The following is a 15,676-nucleotide window of genomic DNA, read 5'->3' as shown; positions in this document are numbered from 1 at the left end:
TATAACTGATTTAGCGTTTCTGTGATTTTCAGTAAAATTCAAGTTCTTTTTAATTATGTATGAAGATAGACTTTAGAACTGTACTTTGCTATCAAATTTATAATAATTCGCGAATGTATTCCGTATTTTTACTTTAAAAATTTTATGATTTTTCTTTTGGCAGATTTTGAAATCTTCAGCTTATACCTTTTTGTGTTAAGGGGGATAGCCACTGTAACGACTGAAAAAATAGATGATTTACGGGAATTTTTTTGGCTGGGATAATAAAGGAATTTGGAGATCGGGTTTTTTTGCTTTATTAAGTATATATTGAAGATCATCCTCCTAAATTTTTATTAAAAAATATTACGTTGTTACAAAGTTATAAACATTTTTGTGGAGCGCTAAAAAAATTTCCCTCTTCCAATATGGGATCGAGAACTGAAAAACGGATTATCTGAAACAAAAAAATCAAACGGCGTTTTAATCTGTATGAATGTGGCTATCCTTAAGCGTAGGGGATTTTGAAAATTTCAATTTGCAAAAAAATGGCAATACATTAAAAATTTTTTCGTTTTTTTTCCTCATTTTCTTGGATTCAAACAGCCCTGAAAAATCTTAAAAATCAAAATTTTCAAAATCCCCACGCTTAACGATAGCCACATTCATACAGATTAAAACGCCGTTTGATTTTTTTGTTTCAGATAATCCGTTTTTGAGTTCTCGATCCCACAGTGGAAGGGGGATATTTTTTTAGCGCTCCACAAAAATGTTTATAACTTTGTAAAAACGTAATATTTTTTAATAAAAATGTAGGAGGATAATCTTCAATATATACTTAATAAAGCAAAAAAACCCGATCTCCAAATTCCTTTATTATCCCAGCCAAAAAAATTCCCGAAAATCATCTATTTTTTCAGTCGTTACAGTGGCTATCCCCCTTAATTTTATTTGTAATCTTTTTTGGAAGAAATCACATAGTAGCTAAATCGGTGATTAACCTCTTATCTGACTTTCTCCAAAATGAACCGATCTAGGACATTCTATGTTAAATCGACTAATAGTTCAAATCGACCCCCTCGGATTTAGATGAACTTTCTTGTGAAGTTTTTTCTCATTCTACGAAGAAGTTTTACCAACGGAAATAAAATGAAAATAATTTTTTTCAAAAGTTATGCAAAATTCAACGTTTCATTATTATTCGTTTTTTTTTCAAATTTATTTTTTAAATATCTTCAAAACGGTTAAAATGACAGGAATGAGCTTGGATATATTTTACAGAATACAGATGAGGGCTACAAAAAAATTTATATTTAAAAAAAAACTTTCAAAAATTTATACTTTCTCTACAAAATAATGTTTATTTGAATCAAGCTTATTTTTCATAACAACATTCTCAAAATTTATAGGGATATTCTTAGGGCGTTAGAGATTATTATAAAAAACAAAAATATTTAAAAAAGTTTTAACAGTCAAAAAAATTTGTATTTTTTTAAAAAAAGTAACAAAAAAATCTTTAACTAAGATTAAGATAGTGTTTTAATTTATTTGAGTTCATTCGCGTAACTTTAATCGTTTTCAAGATATTGGTAAAAGAAACTTGAAAAACACGAAAGATAGTGAAATTTTAAAATTTCTATAATTTTTAAAAATTTGTTAATTTTTTTGAGTTAACTTAATGAAATTTCTTTACAGCAGTAGGCAAAGCTTTTGACAAAATTTCATACAAATCAGAAGGGGTCGATTCTAACTATTGGTTGATTTGAAATGGAATGACCCATCTCTTACTGTTTGTTCTTTATTATTTACGAAGTTTAATAAATTACCGGGTTTAGAGATGACTTCATTCGACAGAATTTTAATATCCCTTCTAATTTTATGCGAGATTTCATCAATAGGAGTATTGTCTACCATAGGATGTTCATCTATTAAAAAGTATTGTTAAATTAATTTTCTGTTAACATATGGGTGATTCTCTGTAAGGATGTTTTTTGCTCTTTATCCGGGCATGTTTTTATTAGAAAAATTGTTATTTCGTAAGTAATAAAATTTATTACGAAAGTAAAAAACATTTCTATTTGGAGTATTGAAAACTAAAATAAAATAAATTTTTCTTTTTTCCTACAAATTCGTAAACCACCGAATAACAGTCCCCTGGGCTGTCCCATTTCCAAATTTTAAACTTTAAGATTAAATTTTAAGTTATTCGTCCATAATATATAATTTGATCCATAATGTTTATGAACTGAATTAGTTAACTAACAATCTTCTTCAATAAAAAGTACCGAAAATTTATTTGTTTCATTAAATTCATTAAACCAAAGTTTGTCCCAGGCGTTATAATAACAGTCCCCTGCCAGAAGTTCAAAGACAAAAAAAAATCCTGCGTGTTATTTTACCTTTTGTAAGGTTTATAAGGATGTTCATAAGGACCTAAATAGTCTTCAGTTAATAACCATAGGGCTGTTAGCGCTTTATCGCCATTTTATTTACTGCCAAAAACACATTGTTTGTGCTGCAAACATGTGTCTGAGCCACGAGAAACTCAGTCCCCTGGCAACTATTTTTATTTATAAAATTGGATCCATAAGTCTTAATATTATTCTAATTAATGTAAATATTCATTAAGAACTTTAAAAGTTGAATGCATTGAAATAGCTTGCTTCATTTTTCTCAATTTGATAAAAAAAAAACAGTCCCCTGTCATCTTATATGACTTTAAATTTAATCGGCTGTGTATTTATTATCATGAAGCTGATAGTTTTGTAGCCCTTATTAATTTTTTTTCTAATAAAATCAAAAATAATTTGGTCGGACAATTTTGTACAGATTTGAGACGTCCTTACAGAGAATCACCCATATATAATGCGTTTAGAAACCATAATGTTATAAAAAAACACTGAATTAACAGTCAATCATTTACAAAAATATTTTCAAATAAAGGAAGTATTAGACAATTATTGGAAACATTGACGATTATAAGAAATTTTTACCTACGAGTCTTTAAACTACGTTATAATGAAAATCAAATAACAATTACCTTCATCTTCATGGTCACGATCCTCAGCTTCTGAAGATGAATCGTCACTAGGAGCCTCGAAGTCAGATTTTCGTTTCTTTAATTCACAGCTCATTTGCTTCAAATAGAAACTCATCGAAATGAGATTCATCTTGTATTTTTCGCTAGCTTCGTTCATTCTACCTTTTGAAATTAGAGTTTTGGTTGTTCTTCGGCTAGGGTCAACTCCTGATTGAATTGAGTTCCATTTACGTTCCGAATCGGACATTTTTTCCAATAAGAGAGCTACAAAAATGTTGCCTTATAAATGTTTGGGAGCTAATTAGTTTTTGGAATCAATCAGTGAAGCTGTTTAAAAATTATTAAACAAAAACCACATTTGAAAAAATTTTTTTTCGTAGTTTCTTTAAAATTTATCAAAATCTACCAGTCAAAATTGATTGAGATTGTATAGAAAGTTCAGTTAGGTCAAGCCCTTTTTAATGACACGAACCGCATCGATTCGGTCAAATCATTCAAAAGTTATAAAAGATTTACATACATTAACATCCACACACATATACACATATGTATTAGGGTGCTTTTTTTTTTCGACTATTTTTTTTTTTCGGTCCTATAGTGAAATTTTATTGCAAGTACCCAAACAAAATTCCCTGAAAGTTTGGGCCCTTAATATTAATATTAAGTCTTCGACCAAGGCGTCTACTACCTCGCCGGGTCGAATTACGGCTTGGCCGCAATGGACACCTTTGTAGAGTATTTAATTCTGAAGAAAACTCGTCCATGTTCGAAGCGATGCTAGAAAATGTCACTGATCTGCAGAAATTTACAGATAAAAAATCAGAGTTTCTGTGTTTTTTTAATGGGAAATCTTTACACGCCTTGGTCGAGGACTTAATATTAATATTAAGGGCCCAAACTTTCAGGGAATTTTTTTTTGGATATTTGCAATAAAATTTCACGATGGGACCGAAAAAAAAAAATAGTAAAAAAAAACACCCTTATATGTATATATACATATATACATAATATTTACCACACACACACACACACGTATATATATATATATATATATATATATATATATATATATATATATATATATATATATATATATTAGGGTGGCCCAAAAAAACCGACTATTTTTTTTTTTTTAGTCTCGACTAAGAAAATGTTAGTTTTTGATGTTTTAAGAACCCTCTCCAAAAGACAGCTCAAAAAAAATTTTTAAGAGGTCGCTCCAAATTTTTTAAAATTTCAAAAATCATCGAAAATCGAATTTTTTTTTTTTTTATTTTTTTTCTCGTTACGGTATAATTTTGTAGACCAAAAAAAATAAGTTTCTGAAAGTTTCAGTTCAAAATTTAAATTTTGAAAGGTCGCTCATAATTTTTTTCTTTTTCTTTAATTAGTCATATCGCCGACTTAAACTGTTGGGAGTGGTACGTTGGGGTCTTTTTGGTTTGTAAAAATCTTAACTTACGCAGCAAGGGTCAAATCTCAACCAAGCTGATTTCTAAGACCAGCTTAGGATTAAAACCTACGCCTGGTAGTTGATTGAAAAAAATTATTAAATTAAAAAAAATTATGTTTTCTATATCGTGCTTGATTTTCAGTTGATCTCGTGATGTATTTGTATCGATTATTGTACTGAATAAAAAAAAAAAAAAATGCATGGAATTTTAATTTCAATACTAAAAAGTCGCTCGAAAAAATCTAAACTAATGCACTTATAAATTGAAAAAAATTATGAGTGACCTTTCAAAATTTAAATTTTAAACTGAAATTTTCAGAATCTCATTTTTTTTAGTCTATAAAATTATATCGTAACGAGAAAATAAATTTTGAAAAAAAAAATTCGATTTTTGACGATTTTTGAAATTTCAAAAAATTTGGAGCGACCTCTTAAAAATTTTTTTTTGAGCTGTCCTCTGGAGAGGGCTCTTAAAACATAAAAAACTAACATTTTTTCACTCGAGACTCAAAAAAAATAAATAGTCGGTTTTTTTGGGCCACCCTAATATATATATATATATATATATATATATATATATATATATATATATATATATATATATATATATATATATTTATACTGTGTAATATATAAAAAATATCAATACAATCGATAAAACTGTTTATAATTACCAATCAACTTCCATGGCTTGGGTCGTCTTCTTAAGAAAGAAGCTAACCATGCATGGTATGATTCACAATAATTATTTGTGTTTTGGAATAGTTTCCAAACTGATACTTCCTCCGGATCACGTCTTAAAAGCCAATTCTTACGATAGTATTGAAAAATACATTTAAAATCGTTGGCGTATTTTTGTGGTAGTGAACTTTTAACACACTCGTATCCTTTTTTCATTTCATTTGAGGGTAATGTCGCTACTGCCATTAACAGTCTCAAATGCATCCTCGCCGTATGATCATTTTTAATCTTCTTCCACAAGCCTAGTTCCTGAGATGCTTTTTGGATTGCCTTAGAAGAAAATAGAAATATAAAAAATGTATTATTATAGTTATAAGTTATTTATTATTATTATTATTATCTATACTAATATTATAAAGAGGAAAGATTAGATTGTTTGTTTGTTTGTTTGCATTGAATAGGCTCCCAAACTACTGAACCGATTTAAAAAATTCTTTCACTGTTGGGAAGCTGCACTATCCCCTGGTGACATAGGCTATATTATATTATATTTAATTATTAAATATTTGTTAAATACCCGTGCGAAGCCGGGGAGGATTGCTAGTTACTAATAAATGTAGCTGTTAATGAAATCTACTTCTATTTTGGCTGCCGAACGGCTTTTTTAAACTTTCATTTGTATTTTTTTAAACTAAATCAATGAAATCCACTGATTCAACTAGTGAACATACTCTCACGCATGCGCGTAGATATTTTGTCTATTTATTAAATCACTTAAATTTCACTGATTCATTTTAAGAGAGTAGTATACTATCAAAGAGAAGTTTACCAATCGAAATATTCCAAACATTTGAATATGTGTATTTCCGTCGAAAAGTAAATGTACAAATACAAATTTTAAAAAAAGTTTGGAAAATCCAAAAGTGCACGACTCATAATGCTATTTCAATTATGAAATATTAATAAAATAAACAATGTAAAAAAATATATAAAGCTGCAAAAATAGCACGTTAATGCGCAAACTTTTTTGGTGGGATAAGTGTACACAATATATATAGATATACAGTCATCTGGTTTTTGTTTAATTTTATAAACTATACATAAACGAAACTTAATTGCCTAGCTATTCGCATTCGGTGACCTACAACTCTTTCAAAGAATGAAAAAAATAAATTCGGCTCAATTTAACTCAATTAATGCTTTTTTTTGCACTAAATCAATTTTTGAAAATTGTCAAATTAATCTCCATTAAATTACTTTGACAATAGTATGCAAAATATCTTGAATCCGTCGACTAACAAAACTAACAAAACTATAATAATAAAAATAGTTGCGAAAATGAGGTGAAAAAAATTGTTCGATCGTAAAGCACTTTCTGATGCTTCGCATCATGAGTCGTGCAATTTAACTGTAAATTTTGTAAAGTTGCATTTTAGTTAAAAATTGTCGTATCAATGTTGTTAAAAAATAATTATGGGAATTACTTGAACATGATGAAAATAACACCCTTTGAGCACTGCTTCCTGCAAACATTTGATTATAGAATTCCTCATAGCTTGCTCATAATCACACATTACATTTTTTTTATAATTTTCAAAATCTTTAAATATTATTTTAAAAATGGAGTCGTATACTTGTTCCGTTCGTCCGTGCATAAAGACCCAAGCTAAAGGAAATACCTGAAATAGTAAATTAACAAAAAATAAAATTACAAACATTTAAGAGGGTCACACACACACACACACACACACACACACACACACACACACACACACACACACACACACACACACACACACACACACACTCGGGGCAGAAGAGATACTGCTACCGGGCGCGTCTCCCCGAGCAGATGGGAGAACGCTCGCTGTCCTTGGATGACACTTAATCTCTTAGTTGATGAGGTACAGCGGGTAGGAGCCAAGCAAAATAACCAAACAAAATAAGCTCCCGTGGACAAAACTCCCCTTTAATGGGTTGGTCACACTAACTGACCTAGCAAGACGATTGGTTCCTGCTGTAACTCACTGGGAGTGTCCGGAACCTGTATCGTAGTTTCCGACGATGCAGGCCACGGCTGATGTGAGCTTGCTCTGCCGAGGTGAAAGTTGCAGCAGTGGATCAGGAGCCAGCCACTTCGGGCCTTGATCAGGAAGTACGCAGTGAGTGTTAGAGATCGGAATCTTCACCGCTCCGAGCGAGTCTAGTCCGTCCGTGTATTCCGGGACTGGCTAAGTGTCGGCTAGGCCTCAGGGAACTGGGGTAGGAGTACTATCTCCGAGGGTACACCCGTTCCTAGTTATGGCAACCCGCTCCACTCCGTACGATGCGCTGGTAAATCAAAAAAGTATGAGTACGTTACAGGAAACAAACATGAATAGAAACGGGCTTCATGCTCAACAAGCAGCGATTGAAGCAAGCGCTGACATGAAGAGAACGCAAGCGTTGGAGCGCCTTGAGAAGCTGACCATTGAGCTGCAAGAGTTTGTCCAAACTAAGGTCAATATCCACAAGGAGATAAAGACCAAGACAACCGGTGTAGTCAATGCTCTTGGAAGATTCAAGAAACTGGACGAAGAATGGCGCTCATCATTACACCGCACCCCTTGTGCTACATCGGAGAGAAACAGTCAAGTGGTTGTTGAAGAAGCGATGGACACTGGAGCCGAAGGTGACGGAGAATCAGTCGCTGAAGAAGAAAGTGAAACTATCACAACGGCAGAGACTGAATCCTTTGACCAAGACGGCCGCATCCTGAGGAAGTTGAAAAGAAAAATTCGTTCTCCCGAAGGCGGAGCTTTTCATACTCCCAAGAAGCTGAAAGACGTTGGACCTGGTCATCCCATCAAGAAGCAGGAAGTGGTTAAGGATCTTCCACAAAACTCTTGTGAACAGAACAATAAGCCAGGCTGGGAAAAGGTGCAGTCCAGAAAGGACAAGAAGAAGGAGCGCAAGAAACTGCTCCCAGAAAAACCTCTGGTGCCTCCACCGAAGCCGAACCAGAAGCCAAGAAGAACAGCAACGAGACCGGAGGCACTTATTATCCGTCCAGCGAACAAAGATAAGTATTCTGAAATACTTACACGGATCAAGGCGGACGTTCGCCCAGATCAGGTCCGCAACACAGTCGAGAAGATACGCAGGACCGCGACAGGGAACATTCTCATCACGCTGTCGAAAGGCAGTAGTGATAGAGGTAAAGACCTGCAGAAGACTATCGCGGGAATACTTAAGGAGGACGCAAATGTCATTAGTACAGGACCTGAAGAAGACCTGGAAATTCGCGATATTGATGATACTACAACTAAAGATGACATTCTAACAGCTTTACAAGAGGCAGCTGGAAACGATTGTGGTATAACAGTAGAGGCCATTAAAATTCGTAAGGTCTTACGTAGCAGAACACAAATTGCGTCGGTGACTCTGGCAGCAACGGTAGCGCAGAAAGTGGTAGGAGAACACGGTAAGATTAGGATCGGCTGGACCAATTGTCGTATTAGAACAGTACTAAGACCAGTCCGATGTTATAAATGCTGGCATTTTGGACACCGTGCGGTTCAGTGCACAAGTAAAGTCGACCGCTCCAAACTTTGCATTAAATGTGGAGAAGAGGGACACAAAATCGCCGAATGTAATAAGCCTGCTAAATGCGCACTGTGTGCGGATCAATCCGGTACAGAGAATAACGCCCATCATGCCGGCACAAGCAGATGCCCAGTATACCAAGAGGCACTCAAGAAGATAACTGATAAACGAAAATGAGAATACTGCAGCTAAACATCAATCACTGTGAAGCGGCACATGATTTGCTCATGCAGACAGTACGTGAACAGAAGCTTGACCTTGTGCTTATATCGGAACCGTATAAACACCTCGGCGGCCAACCATGGGAAACTGACTGCACCAAAAAAGCTGTCATATGGTCCTGTCGCAAGCTCCCCTTCCAGAGTGTCGTTAACAATGGCAGCGCCGGCTTTGTAGCAGCATCGGTAGATGGCATCCGCTTTTACAGCTGCTACACACCACCTAGCCTCACTATTGTTGAATTCATGGACTTTCTGGATCGACTGACGGAGGACGCGAAGCAGTACTACCCAGTGGCAATAGCTGGAGACTTCAACGCCTGGGCAGTGGAATGGGGCAGCAAACACACCAACGCTCGAGGTAAAGAACTACTGGAAGCTTTTTCTACGTTAGATGTAGTATTGTTAAACAGCGGCGATGCGCCGACGTACACTAAAGGAGACGCAAGTTCTATTGTGGATCTTACTTTTGTCAGCAGCAGCTTCATCAGAGGAAACTACGACTGGAAGGTGATGGAGATCTACACGGCCAGCGATCACAATGCGATTCTCTGGGAAGTATCAAAGGACCAGAATCCTAGAAGACCGGCTAAGAAACTTGACATCGTTGGGTGGAAGGTGAAATCCTTTGACCCAGGTGCTCTAGTAGCTGCCCTAAATAGTGAACCGCTTACTACTGGATCTGCAGAAGAAATGACCAAGGACTTGATGAAGAGAGTGACCCAGGCTTGCGACACCTGCATGCCTCGTAAACGCGGCATGAACCAAAGACCTTCGGTGCACTGGTGGAACGAACACATCAGCTTCCTACGGAAAGAGTGTCTCAAGAAAAGAAGAATATCTCAGCGTGGTTATCGGCGGCCTGACTCAGCGGAACTAGTCGCAGAATACAAGAAAGCTCGTCGAGACTTAAACAAAGCCATCAAGGATAGCAAGAAGAACTGCTGGAAAGAGCTAATCAACGAGGTGGACAAAGACTTGTGGGGCAGACCTTACAAGGTAGTCATGGCAAACTTGAAATACCAGCCAATGCCGTCTCCTACGTGTCCTCAACTCCTACAGAAGATCGTGACTGCACTGTTTCCACGACAGCGCGTTTTCAACTACCTGTTGACACAAGACGAACTGAATGATATCCCACCTGTGACGAAAGAAGAACTGATGGAAGCTTGTAACCGCGTCGGGAATAATAAAGCGCCGGGATTGGACGGAATCCCTAATATTGCCTTGAAAACATCTATTAAAGCAGCGCCAGCGTTATTCCTCGATGTCTACAATATCTGCTTGAAGGAAGGGATTTTTCCTCGGAAGTGGAAACAACAACGGCTGGTACTACTTCCTAAAGGAAAAAAGCCACCGGAAGAACCGTCATCTTATCGTCCACTCTGCATGTTGGATACAGCCGGTAAGATACTCGAACGTATAATCCACCAAAGGAAAGAAGCAGTTGTCGATCCACTATTAGCAGACAATCAGTACGGATTTCGAAAAGGACGATCAACCCTGGACGCAATCAACCTGGTTGTCGGTATAGCCAAAGACGCAATCGCCGGTACCAGATGGAAGGGTGGAACGAAGAAATATTGTCTGGTGGCAACCCTAGACATCAAAAATGCCTTCAACTCCGCCAACTGGGATCGCATCATGCAGGCTCTTCAAGAGATGAACGTACCAGGATATCTACGAAGGATAGTCGCTAGCTACTTCACGAATAGAGTCCTTAGATATGACACGAAGAATGGTCCAAAGGAGTATGATGTTACTGGAGGCGTCCCGCAGGGTTCTGTTCTCGGTCCACTTCTCTGGAATATTATGTACAACGGATTGCTGAGACTGAAACTACCAAGAAATGTCAAACTGGTAGCGTACGCGGACGACGTAGCCGTAGTAATCGTCGCCAAGCATATTGATGAGATAAATCATATGTTCACGATCACCTTTGAGCGAATTAACCAGTGGATGGACACAGTAAACCTACAACTGGCTAAACAGAAGACCGAGGCTGTACTTATCACTAGCAGAAAAGTGGTGGAAACGATCAATTTAAACGTCGGAGACCAAGAAATCACATCCCAACCATTCATTCGATATCTGGGAGTGATGCTCGATTCCCGACTTAACTTCAAACAACAAGTTGAACACGTGACCGCCAAAGCATCAGCAGTAGTGGCTAACCTAGTACGATTGATGCCCAACATCGGTGGCCCGAAGCAGACAAGGAGGTTATTGCTATCATCAGTAGTTACATCGGTCCTCACGTATGGGATATCCATTTGGTCCGACGCACTTGAGACCCAAGAATCATGGAGGAAAGCATGTCCGGTTTACCGATTGAGCGCGCTAAGAGTAGCCAGCGCCTTCCGAACAATATCAGAGGAAGCAGTGTGCGTCATTTCTGGAACTCTGCCGCTTAGAGTCTTAGCTAAAGAAAGACGGGCCCTTTACCATCGAAAGAGGTCAACTACACTGAGCGCTAAAGAACTAAGAACAGAAGAACGGCAGCACAGCATCTCGCGATGGCAACTTGAGTGGGACGCCGCAGCAAAAGGAAGATGGACACACCGCCTCATACCAAAGATCGACGTTTGGCTGAGCCGAAACCATGGTGAAGTCAACTATTACCTAACGCAGATGTTGTCAGGACATGGGTGCTTTCGAGAGTATCTGCACCGCTTTAAGCACGACGATTCTCCGGAGTGCCCGTCTTGTCCAGGGGTTATTGAGGACGCAAGGCACGTTTTCTTTGTGTGTCCACGTTTCGATCCTCAGCGTGAGGAGTTAGAGAGGATCCTGAACTGGAGAATCCAACCAGAGACAATAGTAGATGCAATGTTGTCGAATCAAACTGCTTGGAACGCTACAAGCACTTTTGCCACAGAAGTGCTTACAGAGCTGCGTTCCATTGAAAGAAAAAGAGCAAATGACAGAAACTAGAAGGAAGGAAAAATAACACCTTAGCCACCAGAAGGAATAGCGATAGCTGGATCCTCCCCTCACGAAGTAATGCCTGACGGCGGTTTCCATGAGGGATTAGAGGAAAGAAGAAAAGGGGTTTAGGGTTTAGTGGGTAGGGGCGTTAGGGTCGAGATAGATAGATAGATAGATAGATAGATAGATAGATAGATAGATAGATAGATAGATAGATAGATAGATAGATAGATAGATAGATAGATAGATAGATAGATAGATAGATAGATAGATAGATAGATAGATAGATAGATAGATAGATAGATAGATAGATAGATAGATAGATAGATAGATAGATAGATAGATAGATAGATAGATAGATAGATAGATAGATAGATAGATAGATAGATAGATAGATAGATAGATAGATAGATAGATAGATAGATAGATAGATAGATAGATAGATAGATAGATAGATAGATAGATAGATAGATAGATAGATAGATAGATAGATAGATAGATAGATAGATAGATAGATAGATAGATAGATAGATAGATAGATAGATAGATAGATAGATAGATAGATAGATAGATAGATAGATAGATAGATAGATAGATAGATAGATAGATAGATAGATAGATAGATAGATAGATAGATAGATAGATAGATAGATAGATAGATAGATAGATAGATAGATAGATAGATAGATAGATAGATAGATAGATAGATAGATAGATAGATAGATAGATAGATAGATAGATAGATAGATAGATAGATAGATAGATAGATAGATAGATAGATAGATAGATAGATAGATAGATAGATAGATAGATAGATAGATAGATAGATAGATAGATAGATAGATAGATAGATAGATAGATAGATAGATAGATAGATAGATAGATAGATAGATAGATAGATAGATAGATAGATAGATAGATAGATAGATAGATAGATAGATAGATAGATAGATAGATAGATAGATAGATAGATAGATAGATAGATAGATAGATAGATAGATAGATAGATAGATAGATAGATAGATAGATAGATAGATAGATAGATAGATAGATAGATAGATAGATAGATAGATAGATAGATAGATAGATAGATAGATAGATAGATAGATAGATAGATAGATAGATAGATAGATAGATAGATAGATAGATGATAGATAGATAGATAGATAGATAGATAGATAGATAGATAGATAGATAGATAGATAGATAGATAGATAGATAGATAGATAGATAGATAGGTAGATATAGATAGATAGATAGATAGATAGATAGATAGATAGATAGATAGATAGATAGATAGATAGATAGATAGATAGATAGATAGATAGATAGATAGATAGATAGATAGATAGATAGATAGATAGATAGATAGATAGATAGATAGATAGATAGATAGATAGATAGATAGATAGATAGATAGATAGATAGATAGATAGATAGATAGATAGATAGATAGATAGATAGATAGATAGATAGATAGATAGATAGATAGATAGATAGATAGATAGATAGATAGATAGATAGATAGATAGATAGATAGATAGATAGATAGATAGATAGATAGATAGATAGATAGATAGATAGATAGATAGATAGATAGATAGATAGATAGATAGATAGATAGATAGATAGATAGATAGATAGATAGATAGATAGATAGATAGATAGATAGATAGATAGATAGATAGATAGATAGATAGATAGATAGATAGATAGATAGATAGATAGATAGATAGATAGATAGATAGATAGATAGATAGATAGATAGATAGATAGATAGAATGATAGATAGATAGATAGATAGATAGATAGATAGATAGATAGATAGATAGATAGATAGATAGATAGATAGATAGATAGATATATAGATAGATAGATAGATAGATAGATAGATAGATAGATAGATAGATAGATAGATAGATAGATAGATAGATAGATAGATAGATAGATAGATAGATAGATAGATAGATAGATAGATAGATAGATAGATAGATAGATAGATAGATAGATAGATAGATAGATAGATAGATAGATAGATAGATAGATAGATAGATAGATAGATAGATAGATAGATAGATAGATAGATAGATAGATAGATAGATAGATAGATAGATAGATAGATAGATAGATAGATAGATAGATAGATAGATAGATAGATAGATAGATAGATAGATAGATAGATAGATAGATAGATAGATAGATAGATAGATAGATAGATAGATAGATAGATAGATAGATAGATAGATAGATAGATAGATAGATAGATAGATAGATAGATAGATAGATAGATAGATAGATAGATAGATAGATAGATAGATAGATAGATAGATAGATAGATAGATAGATAGATAGATAGATAGATAGATAGATAGATAGATAGATAGATAGATAGATAGATAGATAGATAGATAGATAGATAGATAGATAGATAGATAGATAGATAGATAGATAGATAGATAGATAGATAGATAGATAGATAGATAGATAGATAGATAGATAGATAGATAGATAGATAGATAGATAGATAGATAGATAGATAGATAGATAGATAGATAGATAGATAGATAGATAGATAGATAGATAGATAGATAGATAGATAGATAGATAGATAGATAGATAGATAGATAGATAGATAGATAGATAGATAGATAGATAGATAGATAGATAGATAGATAGATAGATAGATAGATAGATAGATAGATAGATAGATAGATAGATAGATAGATAGATAGATAGATAGATAGATAGATAGATAGATAGATAGATAGATAGATAGATAGATAGATAGATAGATAGATAGATAGATAGATAGATAGATAGATAGATAGATAGATAGATAGATAGATAGATAGATAGATAGATAGATAGATAGATAGATAGATAGATAGATAGATAGATAGATAGATAGATAGATAGATAGATAGATAGATAGATAGATAGATAGATAGATAGATAGATAGATAGATAGATAGATAGATAGATAGATAGATAGATAGATAGATAGATAGATAGATAGATAGATAGATAGATAGATAGATAGATAGATAGATAGATAGATAGATAGATAGATAGATAGATAGATAGATAGATAGATAGATAGATAGATAGATAGATAGATAGATAGATAGATAGATAGATAGATGATAGATAGATAGATAGATAGATAGATAGATAGATAGATAGATAGATAGATAGATAGATAGATAGATAGATAGATAGATAGATAGATAGATAGATAGATAGATAGATAGATAGATAGATAGATAGATAGATAGATAGATAGATAGATAGATAGATAGATAGATAGATAGATAGATAGATAGATAGATAGATAGATAGATAGATAGATAGATAGATAGATAGATAGATAGATAGATAGATAGATAGATAGATAGATAGATAGATAGATAGATAGATAGATAGATAGATAGATAGATAGATAGATAGATAGATAGATAGATAGATAGATAGATAGATAGATAGACAGATAGATAGATAGATAGATAGATAGATAGATAGATAGATAGATAGATAGATAGATAGATAGATAGATAGATAGATAGATAGATAGATAGATAGATAGATAGATAGATAGATAGATAGATAGATAGATAGATAGATAGATAGATAGATAGATAGATAGATAGATAGATAGATAGATAGATAGATAGATAGATAGATAGATAGATAGATAGATAGATAGATAGATAGATAGATAGATAGATAGATAGATAGATAGATAGATAGATAGATAGATAGATAGATAGATAGATAAATAGATAGACAGATAGA

At 34.2% G+C, this 15,676-nt stretch overlaps 1 protein-coding gene across 1 annotated transcript in view; it reads right to left on the bottom strand.

Moving 5' to 3' along the window:
- Nucleotides 1–1,725: 1,725 nt before the first annotated feature.
- Nucleotides 1,726–15,676, bottom strand: part of LOC123272205 — a 21,678-nt gene continuing 7,727 nt past the window's right edge. Inside the window, exons 2-5 of the mRNA XM_044738906.1 lie at nucleotides 6,638–6,832; nucleotides 5,147–5,483; nucleotides 3,020–3,283; nucleotides 1,726–1,904 (exon numbers count right to left, since the gene is read on the bottom strand). Of these exons, the coding sequence (XP_044594841.1) occupies nucleotides 1,726–1,904; nucleotides 3,020–3,283; nucleotides 5,147–5,483; nucleotides 6,638–6,832 (975 nt within the window). The remainder of the gene's footprint in view (nucleotides 1,905–3,019; nucleotides 3,284–5,146; nucleotides 5,484–6,637; nucleotides 6,833–15,676) is intronic.

This window comes from Cotesia glomerata, linkage group LG9 (assembly GCF_020080835.1).
Source record: "Cotesia glomerata isolate CgM1 linkage group LG9, MPM_Cglom_v2.3, whole genome shotgun sequence".
In the NCBI taxonomy this organism is placed as follows: domain Eukaryota; kingdom Metazoa; phylum Arthropoda; class Insecta; order Hymenoptera; family Braconidae; genus Cotesia; species Cotesia glomerata.
The sequence above is the reverse complement of the archived record's forward strand: the minus strand, read 5'-3'. Positions and strand labels throughout refer to the sequence as shown.